This window comes from Pelmatolapia mariae, linkage group LG3_W (assembly GCF_036321145.2).
Source record: "Pelmatolapia mariae isolate MD_Pm_ZW linkage group LG3_W, Pm_UMD_F_2, whole genome shotgun sequence".
NCBI classification, from domain to species: domain Eukaryota; kingdom Metazoa; phylum Chordata; class Actinopteri; order Cichliformes; family Cichlidae; genus Pelmatolapia; species Pelmatolapia mariae.
In genome coordinates this window covers 74,899,126-74,915,660 of record NC_086229.1, presented here as the reverse complement: position 1 = coordinate 74,915,660, position 16,535 = coordinate 74,899,126, and the positions used below count along the sequence as shown (strand labels likewise).

The window sequence follows — 16,535 nt, the reverse complement described above, 5'->3', positions numbered from 1 at the left end:
TGGCTTCTGCTCCGCGGCTGCTGAGTGACCCCTCATCTGGGACTCTCCTCAGCTCTTTCTGGGATAGTGGCGCGGCTGCCCCTCTGTTGGTCTTCCTTGGTCTCTTGTGTTCTGGGGGCCTCTGGATGTCTGGAGTTTTGATCTCCTCCATACCTGCTCCATGCCCTGGAGGATGGGGCAGTGGCCCCCCACACCCTCTAGCAGATCATTGCATGAAGGAACCTATCAAAAAAACAAGCGCGTTCATCCTCACAAGTGTACACACAGGTGATCACACACACAATCTACACCCTTTTTGGCTCCTACCTCAAAACACACTGTGCACTGTCAATCTTACGTGCTGCACAATAATGTTTAATATTTAGTATTTACTGTTATATTCCCATATATCATTGTGATGTTGTTTATTCTATTACTCTCGTTTTCTTCTGCTTGTTTTCTTTTTTCTTTCTCAACAGGTGATCCAGGTGATCGATATATGTATTTTTTTGTCTGCTTATTTTGTTGATTTTTGTTTTTTGCCCTTTTTCTCCGTCCCTCTTCCCCACTGTTTTTCTTTCCCTCTTTCTTTCTCCCTTTTCTTTCCCCCAGTCAAGTCTGTCCCGCATTCAGCAAGTTAAAATAAAATAAACAATAAAAGGTGAATCAAATAGACCATTATGGCAAGGCTGGGATGGTCCATTTGGTAAAGTAAATCCGTTGGGCATCTTTCTTTGTCTTTAGACAATAATTCTGATGGCAAAAGAGCCAAACGGGACAGGCAAAAAAAGTTTTTCTTACCTGCAATAAACATCTGCGCTCTGCTTTCATACTCACGTTTTTGGAGATAAAATATCTTTTAGGAGCAGGCCTACCGGTCCAAACACTATCTACACAAACATATCTATATATGATCCCCCAGTTATACAAGCTGTTTGTTCTCATTTTCCTGCCCCACCCTTGTTCCCCTTTTGAATCCTTTCACTTCTTCACTTCTCATTAGTACATGGGGATCTACCAGGCCCAGGCCCGCTGCCAGTCCCCTCCAAGGCTTTTCCCAAATCGTAGCTCAGTTCATGTCTAAGTGATTCACCTTTGTCTACTAAAGATGCTGTCAAAACTAAATTGAGGATGTGGGCCCAGCTAAGTGAAATAAGTGTAATGAAGCTCCGCCTTCTCATGTCACTCACCTGAGAGAAATGAGGAAACAGGCTGTCCTTCTTTCTCAGTAAAGAGAGACGCACAGACGATCAGACTGAGTTCAGACCAAACTAGCAGCTTCCTCTGAGTGAGTCCAGCTACAGGAGAGAAAAGTGGAAAACTCCCAACACTGCTGCTTCAAGCTGCTGACGCTCCACACACTGAATGTGAGTTTGAGCAAAAACACGACTCAAAGGAAGTTTCAATGAAGGTAGTAGAGGAGGGAGGGGAGCCAGGACTGACTGTACTTCTTGTCTGCTGTTTTCAGCTTCACTCACAGACTCAATGGCTTCCAGATCAGAGGAGGATCTCTGCTGTCCGGTCTGTCAGGAGGTCTTCAGAGATCCTGTTATTCTGTCATGTAGCCACAGCTTCTGTAAAGACTGTCTGAAGAGATGGTGGAGACGGAGAACAACACACGAGTGTCCAGTTTGTAAGGAAATATCAGTGCAGGAACCACCCTTAAATCTGGCTTTAAAGAACCTGTGTGAGTCGTTCTTACAGGAGAGAGATCATAGAGCTTCAGAGGCTCTCTGCAGTCTGCACTCTGAGAAACTCAAACTCTTCTGTCTGGACCATCAGCAGCCAGTGTGTCTCGTCTGCAGAGACTCAGAAAATCACACCAATCACAGATTCAGACCCATCGATGAAGCTGCACAACAACACAAGAAGGAACTTCAGGAAACTCTGGAGCCCTTAAAGAAGAAGTTAAAGGTTTGTGAAGAATTTCAAGTGAAGTTTGATCAAACAGCAGAACACATTAAGGTCCAGGCCCGACACACAGAGAGGCAGATTAAGGAGCAGTTTAAGAAGCTTCACCAGTTTCTAGCAGAGGAAGAGGAGGCCAGGCTGGCTGCACTGAGGGAGGAAGAGGAGCAGAAGAGTGGGATGATGAAGGAGAAGATGGAGGCTCTGAGCAGAGAGATAGCAGCTCTTTCAGACACAGTCAGAGCCACAGAGGAGGAGCTGAGAGCTGAAGATGTCTCATTCCTGCACAACTACAAGACTGCAGTGGAAAGAGTCCAGCGCTTCCCCCTGCTGGATGATCCACAGCTGCCCTCAGGAGCTCTGATAGACCAGGCCAAACACCTGGGCAACCTGACCTTCAACATCTGGAACAACATGAAGAACATGGTCTCCTACACTCCTCTCATTCTGGACCCAAACACTGCTCATCCAAACCTCATCCTGTCTGAAGATCTGACCAGTGTGAGATATGGAGGAGAGAGGCAGCAGCTTCCTGATAATCCAGAGAGGTTTGAATTGTTCTGCTCTGTCCTGGGCTCTGAGGGCTTTAACTCAGGGACTCACAGCTGGGATGTTGAAGTTGTAGACGGTACACAGTGGTTACTGGGTGTGTTAGCAGAGTCTGTGCAGAGGAAGGGAAGCATACAGTCTGGATTATGGGAGATATTATTTGATGGAAGAAAATACTACAAACACTCACCATCAGCTCCTCTCACTGCTCTCTCAGTACGAAAGAAGTTCCAGAGGATCAGAGTGAATCTGGACTGGAACAGAGGAAAGCTGTCGTTCTCTGATCCTGATACTAACACACACATACACACCTTCACACACACTTTCACTCACAGGATGTTTCCATTTATTGAAACTGTTGGTAAAGTGAAAGTGTTGCCGTTGAAGGTGTCAGTGTCAGTGGAGCAGATGAGTTGAGGATGATGATATTTCTAATGTTTTTTCCTGTCAGTGAATTTAAGCTGTTAAACTGCAGCTGTCCTCCTGCTGCCTCGTTGTTCCAAAGCTCTTTGTTTCTCTTTTAGTTCTCACTGTTTCTTTCTGTTTCTGCTGTCCACCTTTTCACATGGAAAATCATTTCACTGTTTCTCACTGAATGACTCCCCAAACTAGATTTGAAATTCTATCAAGTTTCTAATCATTTTTCAAGTTTCTAATCATGTTTCTATTTGATGTGTGTAAATGGAGATGATTTAGTTTGCTGGGATATGGACTGACATGTGTTGAATGGGAGGAGCAGTTTGTTGTTGTTGCCTTCTTGTCTGTTTATGACAACAATAAATATAATGTTGAAACAATGATTCATGTTTAACTCCATATATAAAATCTGATATTTGAATTCTGTTTGATTAAAGACTTTCTTCATGACAAAAATGAGATTTCAGTGTATTAATAGAACTAAATAAGATCAGAGTTGAAAGGCTGGAGTATTATGTATGTGCTTCACTGTCAGTATCTTCAAGGAGATTTAAAGTCGTGAGATGAACTAGTGTAGAGAAAATCATCTGAGCTTTAATTTGTATCAAAGCGGAGCGTGTCGTCCAGCCGGAGGAAGGTCTCCGACTGCTTCACATGGAAACATCAGCAGGAAGTTTGTAATGACTGAGTTTGTTTAATCAGCTCGTTTTTCCTTCATTCACAGCAGAAGAAGTGTGTGTGAATTCAGAGCTCTCGCTGTCAGTACAAATAAAGGAGAGGAATGGTTCTAAAGGAGTAAAGCGCTTTAAAGTAAAGCTTTAAAGAGAAATCACATTTCTAGTGTGAATCCTGTAAACTTCACATGATGATCCAACATGAACCTGCATTCACAATCACTTCCTGTGTCTGAAGAGAAAATCAATCTCAGTTTTCATTTCTTTTCACCCTGCTGTAGTGATGGTAAATTCGAGTCTTTTTACTGAATCGGGGTTTTTGAGTCACTGAGTCAGTTGACCAGAGAGTGCAAAAATGTATATTTTCACTCAAACTTAATTTGTTTCTCTTTTAATGTAAATCCTACTGCTAAGATGAATGATTGTAAAAGAAAACAACTATTTTTTTAGAGCAAAAAAAAAAAGCAAAAAAATTCTAAAGGGAACATTTATTTATATACTACTTTCTCGCCTGAAAATATGTTAAAAGTTCATTTTATAACCCAGAAAGATTAATAAGAGTAATTTTAAAACTTAGTAGCCGCCGCCATTGTTGGCAGCTGAAATTTGGCTGGGCCGCGCTATGAATTCTGGGATATGGTGGGCCACGAAGGACACACCTGACCCATCCTTCAAATTCGGGGAAATGAAGGACGCATTTGTCGGCCGCATTTGGGTCGACGAATTGGGACAGCCTTCGTCGCCTGGCTGTGACATAATCGGCCTTCAAATGCGGCCTCCGGAGGATGCAGCCGACGTTTTGGGACACAGTTAATGATTGAGTGAGTGAGTGATTCTCCTTACGCTATGGCTGTGTCCCAATTCAGAGACCGCACGCTTGAACTATGCATTTTAAGTGCGATTACGTCACCGCCACGCGACGACGGCTGTCCCAATTCGAAGTGTACTTCAAATGCACACTTCAAATGTGTCGTCGATTTCCCCAAATATCAAGCGTGGTCCGGTGCACGCTTCGTGGTCCCATATATCCCACATTTCATAGAGCAGTGGTGGGTGTGGATAATTTTGCCGCAAAATACGGCAGACGGCAGAAGGGAGCGGCCGAAGAGTGAACTGGCAAAAGTAAGTACTGAATATGATGTCACTTATTTATGTGCGAATGTTTAATAATGAAGAACATTAAAACATTACTGTTGGCCACATGTTGGCAAAGTTATGTGACAATAGTGATGTTTGTACTTTCAGCGTTAACTTGGTTTTAAAGCCTTTACTTCTAAATATATATATAGTTGACCTTAATCTGACAGACACTGTGATGATTTCATCGATAATTAAAGTCAGTCATATATCCACAAACACAACAAGCTGAAAGTCAGTGATGCTGCTCGGTTTGCAGTCCTGAATGTCACGGCACAAGCAGGATTCACTGCACTGTTAATGTTAACTATGTTATATTGCTGCCTCTGTTCGGTGGTGTCGAGCCAAACGGACTTTAATACTTTAGTATGTATTAGCAGCAGAATGGACCTAAAAATAAATGTTTGTTTCAGTTCTATGAAGCTTTGAGTATTTTGGATTAGTAGTACTGCTGTGTTTGTTGCATCATATTGCTGTAATTGTTTATATGCTTTATATATTCTGAGGTAAGTTGATCTATAGTGTTACATCATATTCTATAAGGATGTTATGTGTTTGTACACTTTCTGCCCAGTTTGACCCATTTAGCAGAAGTCAGCCTGTTTAAGGCTCTGATATCTATTCTGTATGACTTAAAGCAGTTATGACATGGTCTGATTTTCTCACCCAATAGAGGAATATTTAATATATCAGTCTACTCTTCATTCTATCAGAAACAGTTATCACAGCTCTTACATTTTCTTTTTACACATATATGTAAGCAATGAGCCAAATGTAATGTAATGCCAACATATTAAAAGAACAATATTTGTCTCTTATGTATAATACATCTGTATATAAACTGTCAAAGATACTTGTCTTTGAGTGAAGATTTAAGGTGATAGGAAATATAAACAACTGCAACTTGAATCTTTAACCCAGAGTTCAAGCTCACTGCTGTAATATATATATATATATATATATATATATATATATATTAGGGGTGCAACGATACTCGTATCGATATTGAACCGTTTGATACAGTGCTTTCGGTTCGGTACGCATGTGTATCGAACAATACAAAATTTTTAATTTATTTTATCAACTTTTCTTCTGACGATGCTGTCTGTGTTGAGAGCTCAGTGGATCTGCGTTCGACTACTCCGCCTAGGCTGCACTGTCGAGCGCAGATCCACTGAGCGCAGCGCAAGCTAGCAAGACAGAAGCTTAGCTCGTTGCAACATGGCAAATTGAACCTCCCCCACCCTCATTCAGATCTGGCCTTTGGAACTGTTTTGGTCTTCATGTGAAGTATGACCCTGAAGGTAAGTGCATCATGGACAAAAGTAAAACAGTATGTCGGATGTGCCACGCAATGCTCAATTACATGGGTGGGAACTAGTGCTTAGCGCAGTTTGCTCGTTAACGTGTTGACGCTGTCCAGCCCCACGCACGGGGCAATCCGCGGTAGCTCGTTAACGGAGATTTGCCGTGTTGTGGCATTAATGTCATTTCAGATTAACGCTGGCAGCACTAGTGGGAACACAACGAATATGACTGCACATTTACTCCGACATCATCCTAGTGCAAAGACAAGTGGAAGCAGACAAAAACAACAAGCACGCATGCTACAAACTTTACCCGAGTCATTTAGACAGTCGTTAGCACATGATTCTCCTTATGGGGATCTGATATGTTTAATATGCTGCTGAGAATATACCCCAGAAGAAGCGTATAGTATAGCTTTTATTTTGGAAAGAGCCATTTCTCTGTAATAAACTCTCTTTTCCAAAGATGAGGGATTTCTCCATGAGATATTTATGTTTTTATTACTTTGTCGTTTCAGCAACATTAAATTTAAAAACTGTACTTTTGAGTTAAAATATATATTTATAATTTTAATAAATGACAAATTAAAAAAGCATGAGCATGTATTGAAAAAATATCGAACCGTGACACCAAAGTATCGAACCGAACCGAACCGTGAATTTTGTGTATCGTTGCACCCCAAATATATATATATATATATATATATATATATATATATATATATATATATATATATATATATTACTAATCTGACAATTAATATAATATTGGCCATATTATATTTACATTACCACAGTGAGATGATTTTAGTCTCATGAACAACATTAGCTAATTGTTATTTACTAACTAATCTTGAAATGACTTTTCAGTACAGAAATGAAGCCCAACTATCATGTTTTACAGTCCTGTGGTCTCAGCCTCAGATACTCAACTAATCAAAGTGATGTCATGAAAAAAATGAATGACCAACAAAACATTTTTTCTCCTTCATTTCTGTCACACAAAGCTGTATGAAACGTTTCTCGCGGATAGTATCATGGTTGCTAGGCAACCTGAACAGCGCGACGAAGGCTAGACCGTCCCATTTCACAAGCCTCTCACTTCCGCACTTCTCGTACTTATAGTACGCGTAGTGCGAGTACTTCAAGCGTGCAGACCCTGAATTGGGACACAGCGTATGATTCAGCACAGCAAGGGAGCAGGTGAGTGATTCAGTGATTCGTTCAACTCGGTTGAGCTGTGAGCCAGGAGGAAGGGGGTTAGTGAGTCCTGAGTGATTCGCTTATGCTATGATTCAGCACAGGAAAGGAGGGGGTGTCAAAGGAGTTTGCAAAGAACTGAAGAAGCTTCTCGGATGAGAGGTGAAACGTCTTCAAGCAACTTATAGAAGTCCAGACGCTTTTCTTTGCAAACGTCCTTTGACTACGATGACCTGGATGACTGAGAACCTTCACAGACAAAGGAGGGGGTGAGTACCTCAAATGTGCTGTTAGCATGCTAGCTGAGCGATGCTACTGTGAACCGAGGAGCTATTGTCTTGATGTGAGCTTCTACTCAGGGTTTTTTCTTCCAGTTCAGAGCAGGAAGGTTTTTGTTAATAAACTGGCTGTTGTTTTTTTCCACACAATTTTAATTATAAGCTAGATATATTTCTTCTAATGAAATTAGTTTGCTAACAGCAACAGGGATGAGTCAGTGAGTCAGTTGCGCTTGTGAATCATGATTCACGAGTCAGTAAAGTGATTCTTGAGTATTGAACGATTCGTTCGCTAATCGAACATCACTACCCTGCTGACAGTTTCACACTCAACAATCAGACAAATACACAGAAATATTGATGTCTTTCATTTTGTGAACGAGCACATAAATATTTGTCAGAAACAAAAGATTCTGTCACTTCCAAATATTCCTCCTGCCAATAATTGAATGAAGAAAAAAATCAGTCAATTTCAAAGTGTCATTAAAACAAACAGTTCAAAACAGGAAATAAAGTGGATGTTCACAGCAACAACAAAGCAACTCTTTACGAATAAATTTGCTCTACCATTTTCCTTTATGCTGTCCAGCCACTGTCAGAAGATTTAGACGCCACTGTTTCATTTTCAGCTTTGAACACGTTATCACCACACAGATACTCAAAGTGATTTGAGCGAAACCCCAATCCACAATGAAATACTAGCCACCGAATCTCAGCCATGTCTTCTTCCTTCTTTTCTGGGAAAACCATCAAACTTTACATGACACTCTGCATTTTTCAGGGTAAAGTCCCCCACTGATATCTAACACACTGCTGACTGTTTTATGACTACATCCACTTTGACCTTTGACCTCCTTCAGTCTGCTTGTGTGGAAAGTATCATCATCATTATTATTTTGACCTTTGGCCAATTTCATTTGACATAATACAGAGGCCTCAAATTCGTGGCCCTCGGGCCATTTGCGGCCCACGTCACCTCTACCTGCGTACACCTCATAGGCGGTGTAGTCCTCGCTGCAGGGAGAATGTGTGGGACCGCCCATCCCGCTGTGTGTGTGTGAGCGTGATGGAGGGAGAACAAGGTGAAAAGTATGAGTTGTCACCGAGCAGAAACAAGAGATGGAAGCATGTAAATATAAAAATAACCACTGCAGCCAAAAAGAGTGCCTGATGAGCCCAGTTGTAAGTAAGCTATTAAGACCCGACTTCACACTGTGTTCGTGTTTTCCTCCAAAACAATAAAGTTCTGCTGGAGCAGCCTTTCAATGCCTCTTTCTGTCTCTCGCTAGCAAAGTTGACCCAGACAGTAAAGCTAGTTACCTGCTACGAGCCCGACACGGAACCCAAAGTATTAGCCAGAGGTCTCCTTACCACGGTTCGGAGCCAGCGTACCTGGCCGAGGTAACAAGAGAGTGCAAACATGTTGAGGGATTGTCTGTGTTAGTTCAATGAGAGATTTATTTGGAAAGAAAACAATTTTCACTTGCAGTCAAAAACTAATGTGTGCGCTTATGCCTGCCACTTTGTCTTGTTACACAATATTTGGAATTAAATAAAACAAACAACACACTACATTTTAGGAAATAGTGGGCGTTTTCGTGTTTGTTTTTTGTACTACTTGGACACTAAAGTGGCCCTCCAATGAGATGATTGTGACGGCCCAGCGGCACGAGGTAACTGAGATGGACACAAGTGCAGAAACCAAACCGGAAGTGAACAAAAGGTTTATTTCCCCCCACAATAAACACAAGCAAAAACAAAACAACGCCACCACACTAGAGGCGCACAGTAAAAACTAAGTTAACTAAGAGTGACCTAGACAACTCTAGGATGCAGCTGAACATCTGAGGCAGTGGGGAGGTGGAAACTGGACTATGAAGTGGCCGGAGCACTGTAATGAGAGGAGAGCACAGTCAACGGGATTCATCAGGTAATCAGTGATCCTCCACAGTTAAACTGAGTTGCCTTACTTGGTTTCAGGTGGAGGGGACAGGTGGGGCAGAAGGCCGGAATGTGGTCGAGGCGTGGGGAGGTCAAGAATCAGGGACCGGGGAACCCAGGACCGCTCCTCCGGCCCATACCCCTCCCAGTTGACCAGGAACTGCATGCCCCGCCCCCGCCGGCGAACGTTCAGGATGCGGCAGACCGTGAAGGTGGGATGCCCGTCGATGAGGCGGGCAGGCGGCGGGGTCTCAGAAGGTGGGCACAAAGGATTCACTACAATCGGCTTGACTTTGGAGACGTGGAAGGTCGGGTGGATCCGTAACGCGGAGGGCAACTTCAGCCTGAATGCTGAGTGGCCAATCACCTGTTCCACTTCAAAAGGACTGATGAAATGTGGGGCCAGCTTGCGGGAGTCTGTCCTGAGGGGAATGCCCCTCGTAGAAAGCCACACCTTCTGTCCCTGGGCGTACGTAGGGGCCGCCCTGCGACGGTGGTCGGCGTAGTGGCGCTGGCGGGCGGCTGAATGGCACAAGGCCCGGCGGGTGCGCGTCCACACCCGTCGGCAGCTTTGTAGATGATACTGGATGGAGGGGACCTCAAGCTCGGTGTCCTGCTCTGGGAAAAGGGTTTGCTGGTAGCTGAGTGAGGCCTCAAAAGGCGAGAGACCTGTAGCTGATGAAGTGAGGGAGTTGTGAGCGTACTCTGCCCATGGCAATAACGATGACCAGGAATCAGGGTTGGAGGGTGTGACTCAGTGGAGGGTGGCCTCCAATTCCTGGTTGAGGCGTTCTGTGTGACCGTTAGTCTGCGGATGGTGTCCTGAGCTCAAACATTGTTTTGCTCCTAGGGATGTACAAAACGCCCTTAAGACCCGCGACGTGAATTGCGGTCCTCTGTCAGAGATGATCTCAGTGGGTATCCCGTGCAACCTAAAAACATGTTCAACTAGCAGATTAGCAGTTTCAGTGGATGTGGGGAGTTTGTCGAGAGCAATGAAGTGAGCTGCCTTGGAAAATCTGTCGATCACAGTGAGGATTGAGGTCTTGCCCAAAGAAACCGGTAGACCAGTAACAAAATCCAAAGTAATATGCAACCAGGGGCGCCGTGGAATGGAGAGAGGCTCTAACAACCCAGTGCGTGTTAGATTTGCTCCTAGCACAAATGGAGCAGGTGGCCAGATACTCTTTGACATCTTTATCAATAGACCCCCACCAGAAATACCTTTTGATGAGCGCACTTGTCCGCGCGCCCCCTGGATGACAGGAAAACCTCCCCTTGTGGAGCCAGTTGATCACTTTGGAGCGGGCTGCTTTCCGGACAAAGCGGAGATTTGGAGGCCCCGTGCCGGGGTCCGCCTCGGTCTTCAGTGCCCGGCGGATGTCCTCCTCCACTTCCCACGTGAGGGAACCAACCTTGACGCTTGCAGGGAGGATTGTGGGTGTGTCGGGCGACTCCCCTGCGACATCAAATTATCGGGAAAGGGCGTCCGGTTTCATGTTGCATGACCCTGGGCAAAAAGAGATCGAGAAGTTAAACCTACTGAAAAACATGGACCAGCGAGCCTGATGTGAATTCAGTCTTTTGGCTGTACGAAGGCAAGTCAAGTTTTTGCAGTCAGTCCACACTATGAATGGGTGTTCTGCTCCCTCGAGATAGTGCCGCCACTCCTCTAAGGCCAGTTTCATGGCCAATAGTTCCCTATCGCCCACGTCGTAATTCCACTCAGCGGGCGATAAGCGATGGGGAAAAAAAGGGGCACGAGTGAAGTTTGGACGCCGTTCCAGAGCGCTTTGACAATACTGCCCCTACCCCGACGTCAGACACATCCACCTGAACTATAAATGGCTTCTTGGGGTCGGGGTGAATTAAAATCGGCGCCGAGGTAAACAGTACCTTTAACTTGGAGAAAGCAGCTCCTGCTTCCTGGCTCCAAATGTAAGGTAGCTTTGAAGACATTAGCCGGGTCAGCGGTGCTGCTACTTGGCTATAGTTTCTGATGAAGCGGCGGTAAATGTTTGCGAAGCCCAAGAAGCGCTGCAGAAGCCTCCGGGACGTTGGAATGGGCCATTTAGCCAGATCTGTCTTCACCTGCCACCCCCCCGCTGCGAGGATGTAGCCCAGGAATGAGACGGAAAGGGAGTGGAATTCGCATTTCTCCGCCTTAACGTACAGTTTATTCTCCAGCAGCCGTTGTAACACAGCGCGGACATGCATTTGGTGCTCCTCCAGGTATTTGGAAAAAATCAGGATGTTGTCAATATTAACAAAGACAAAACGGTCTAGGAAATCCCGCAGTACATCATTCACCAGATTTTGGAAAACCACTGGGGCATTTGTGAGAACGAAGGACATCACTACATATTCAAAGTGCCCCAAGTGAGTGTCAAAAGTGGTTTTTCACTCATCGCCCTCCCTGATTCTGACGAGGTGGTATGCATTTCTGAGGTCTAATTTTGTGAAAATGGAGGCACCATGGAGCGGCTCGAATGTGGAACTGATCAGCGGTAAGGGGTAATTGTTTTTTTTGTTTTTTTTGTTTTTTTAAACCTGTCCCGTTTGGTTCTTTTGCCATCAGAATTATTGTCTAAAGGCGAAGAAAGATGCCCAACGGATTTACTTTACCAAATGGACCATCCAAGCCTTGCCATAATGGTCCATTTGATTTACCTTTTATTGTTTATTTTATTTATTTATTTATTTTTTTACTTGCTAGATACGGGACAGGGGAAAAGAAAAGGGAGAAAGAAAGAGGGGGGGAAAAAAAAACAGCGGAGAAGAGGGACGAGGATAAAGGGCAAAAAACAAAACCAACAAAATAAGCAGACAAAAAATACATATATCGATCACCTGGATCACCTGTTGAGAAAGAAAAAAGAAAACAAGCAGAAGAAAACGAGAGTAATAGAATAAACAACATCACAATGATATACGGGAATGTAACACTAAATACTTAATATTAAACATTATTGTGCAGCACGTAAGATCGACAGCGCACAGTGTGCTTTGAGGTAGGAGCCAAAAAGGGTGTAGTTTGTGTGTGTGATCACCTGTGTGTACACCTGTGAGCATGAGCACGCTTGTATTTAAAAGGTTCCTTCATGTAATGATCTGCTAGAGGGTGTGGGGGGCCACAGCCCCGTCCTCCAGGGCATGAAGCAGGTATGGAGGAGATTAAAACTCCAGACATCCAGAGGCCCCCAGAACACAAGAGACCAAGGAAGACCAACAGAGGGGCAGCCGCGCCACTATCCCAGAAAGAGCTAAGGAGAGTCCCAGATGAGGGGTCACTCAGCAGCCACGGAGCAGAAGCCAGGGGGGGTTGCAGTGACGTGCCCGTGAGCTCCGCCGGCAGCCAGCTGTGCCTGAGTGACCGAGCCCCAGGCTGAGAGGCCGAGGGCACCCCACCCCCGAAGTGGCCCGAGCGAGCCCCAGGTTCCAGGCCCCGATAAGCAGCCACCAAGGAGTGAGCGGGTGTGTACCTGGACACCCACCCCCGGACACAAAGAGCCACCAACGCACCGATGTCTGAGGGCGTCTGCCACCGGCAGGGGAAGTGGTGGGGGGAGATAGGCCTCCAAACCTTGGAGGGCCTGAGATGTCCCCAGAGAGGTGACGTCTGATACCCAACCTGACATATAGACACAGACATACAGGCACACACAGATACAGACATCCATTCCCACCCTCATGCTCTCATAGGCAACTACTCCACGCTCAACCAACGTGGAGACAGACATAAAGAGACACTGTACACACAATCACACTCCCCAAGCGTACTTCTAAGAACCGGGTCTAGGTACCCTTGCCCCTGGAGGGGGAAACTGCACCCAGACCCAGGTGGTGTTACCCTTTTCCCTGCAGTGGGGAGAAGCAGACTGCCCCGACTCCACAGCAGCAGGGAGGCCCCACATTCCAGACCCCAGTCGGACCGCCAACTTCTCCTCCTAGCCCCCCCGCTCCAGCAGGCCGCAGAGACTGGAGGTGTGAGAAGACTCCAAACCTCCCTCTACCCGCTCATATGTAGTGTTGATGTATATGTGTTCTAAGGTGCATTTAAAACCCAGGAGAGAATGGAGCTACCTGCCAGAGAGCAGCAGGTAAGCGCATAGCCCCTCCTGATAGCCCTCAATGTCTACGTGTATTTAAAATTGAGAGGTGGGCAACGACGCCAGGGGTGAGGTGTACACCCTGATGGTAATTTGGAGTCCGTGTTGTGAGCCCACCCGCAAGATCCTATATGTATGTGTTATGAGAGTGTGAATAATGTGAATGTCTAAGTTGTGAGATAAAATTGAGGCAGAGGCAGCCAGAAGGGGACGGGGGGGGGGGATGCCTCCTCTGCACCCTGGTGATACACCCCTACCCCAAGGCCCTCCTGCATGTGTGGGTGATTGTGGTGGAGCGGGAAGAGGGAGGCAGCTGGAGATGGGGAGGGAAGAAAGGGAGGGGCAAGTGACATCAGTGAAAACCATGTGGGCTATATTCTTTTCTGAAGTGACATTATCTAAGCTGCCCAACAAACACACTAAAGGAGAAGTTGGGATGTTACATTTCAGACACTTTGATAAGTCTTCACATATCTCGCGCCAAAACTTCTGAACTGGTGGACAGAACCAAAGAGCGTGGATATAATTGTCCGGTGAATTGGTTTGGCAGTGTGAGCAGTTGTTGGTAGACGTAAAGCCCATTTTGAACATCCGATGACCTGTATAGTGCACTCTATGTAGTATTTTGTATTGAATTAATTGAAGACTGGGATTTCTAATTAGATGAAAGGTTTTTAAGCAAATCTGAGACCAGAAGTTTTGGTCTAAGTTAACTGATAAATCCGCTTCCCATTTTGCAATAGGAAGTGATATTGATTCATCTATTTTAGAAAGCATTCTATATATTTTGGATAGTAATTTGGGGGTTTTAAAAGTAAGAAATTGAACCACACTTGGTGGTGTTTGTAGTTCAACTTGACCCGGTTTAAATTTCTTTTTTACTATGGATTTAATTTGTTGATATTCTAAAAATCTTTTCTTGTTGATCCCATATTGTGTAACTAGTCTGTCAAATGAAATAAATTCTGTTCCTTCTAGTATATGTTCTAAATATTTGATTCCTTTACCACTCCAATCTGAAAAGTTTATCATATTATTGTTTTGTAATATGTCAGGGTTGTTCCAGATAGGTGTACGTTTGCATGGGATTAATGAAGACTCTGTCAACTTCAGAAACTCCCACCATGCTGTCAGAGAAGAGCTAATGTTGATGCTTTTGAAGCATTCATGTCGTTGAATGTTTGAGCTGATAAATGGTAGATCTGAAATCTCTAGATTATTGCAAAGTGCTTGTTCTACATCTAGCCAAGGTTCATCTAAGAGGGTATGTTTTAGCCATCCTGAGATAAATTGGAGCCTGTTGGCTAAGAAGTAGTGCTGAAAGTTAGGTAGTTCTAATCCTCCTTTATCCTTGGTCTTTTGTAGTGTTTTTAAGCTTATACGTGGGGGCTTATTTTTCCAAAGGAATTTGGACATATATGAATCTAGAGATCTGAACCAATCTTGTGGCGGTTTAGTTGGGATCATTGAGAATAAATAATTTATTTTTGGTAAGACCATCATTTTTATAGTGGCAACCCTTCCCATGAGTGATATGGGTAGACATTTCCACCTAGCCAGATCGCCTTCTACTTTCTTTAAAAGTGGGATATAGTTTAATTTAGTTAGATCTGCAAGCTTGGGAGAAACATTAATACCTAAATATTTTATATTTCCCGATTGCAGTGGAATAGAAGAGGAATTATGGAAGGAGCAATTAATCGGAAGGACTGTAGATTTTGACCAGTTAATTGAGTAATCTGATATTCAATCACCCCAGAGATATTGGTTTGTGAATTTTGGAGAAAGAGTAGCACATCATCCGCATAAAGGCTGATTTTATGTTCCACGTTCTTGCATTTTATGCCCTTAATTACTGAATTCTGTCTAATTGCTGCTGCTAGTGGTTCAATAAAAATTGCAAACAGTGAAGGGGAGAGTGGGCATCCCTGCCTGGTTCCCCTCAGGAGACAGAAGCTGGAGGATGTCTGGTCATTTGTTCTGACACAAGCTGTTGGGGAATTATATAATATTTTTAACCAGTTGATGAAAGAAGATCCAAAACCAAATTTGTGTAAAATTGCAAATAGAAATTTCCAGTTAACTCTGTCAAACACTTTTTCTGCATCTAAAGAAAACATTGTAGTTTCAAGGTTTTTACTGTATGAGTAGTCTATCAAATTAAGTAATCTACGTGTATTTGTTGATGAGTGCCTACCTTTTATGAAACCAGTTTGGTCAGCATGAATTAAGAGGGGGGTTATTGTTTTTTATCGTTATCGAGCCATCCTTCTTACCGACAAAGAAAAATCCAGCCCCCACAGGTGAAGAGGAGGGTCTGATGATGCCTACTGCCAGAGAGTCATTTATGTAGTTTTCGATGGCTGTCTTCTCGGGGCGTGTCAGGTTGTAGAGGCGGCTTGAGGGTAGAGTGGAACCCGGTGACAAGTCTATGGCACAGTCGTAAGGTCTGTGCGGGGGTAGTGATTGAGCTTTGTCTTTGTTAAAAACCTCCCGTAAATCGTGGTATTCCAAAAGTACAACAGAGGTACGGCAGGCGTCCCCTTTTCCCTTCTCCGGACAGGAGGAAATAAAATGCTCAGCGGATTACAATAAAAACATGGGCGAGAGCGACGACGCCTCTCCCTCTCTTGCAGGGACAACCGGGATTGCCCGATCTGCATGGGTTCCGGTTCCGATTCAGTCCCCTCCACGGTGACTGAGGCCGAAGGCTGAACCGGAAGTGGTGACGGGGGAATGAAAACCGGGGATGCACGCCGCACTGGCCGACGGGTACTGGAGTTCCTCTCTCGCTCCCGCAGTCTGTTGTCAATACGAAGCGTGAGCGAGGCTAACTCCTCGAAAGTGACAGGTTCGTCCCGGGACACTAGCTGATCCTTCATGTCCTCATTTAGTGACTGCAAATAGACTCCCTGAAGGGCCTTATCGGGCCAGCCGACTGCCACTGCGGCAGTGCGGAAGTCAATCAAATAATCCGCGATGCTACGGCGGCCCTGACGGAGATTTAACAGCTGCCTAACCGCACTGCCCGCCGAG

The 16,535-nt window shown here is 44.7% G+C and overlaps 1 protein-coding gene across 1 annotated transcript; it reads left to right on the top strand.

Annotated features, from left to right (window-relative positions):
• Window positions 1–1,309: 1,309 nt before the first annotated feature.
• On the top strand, window positions 1,310–2,853 carry LOC134623967 (nuclear factor 7, ovary-like). Its single transcript, XM_063468966.2, has 2 exons — window positions 1,310–1,346; window positions 1,448–2,853. Exon 2 carries the CDS (start codon window positions 1,465–1,467, stop codon window positions 2,851–2,853), a length of 1,389 nt encoding a protein of 462 aa, XP_063325036.2. The 5' UTR covers window positions 1,310–1,346; window positions 1,448–1,464.
• Window positions 2,854–16,535: the final 13,682 nt, after the last annotated feature.

Coding starts and splice junctions, on each gene's coding strand:
- LOC134623967 (XM_063468966.2), top strand. CDS start 1,465: ATGGCTTCCAGATCAGAGGAGGATCTCTGCTGTCCGGTCTGTCAGGAG.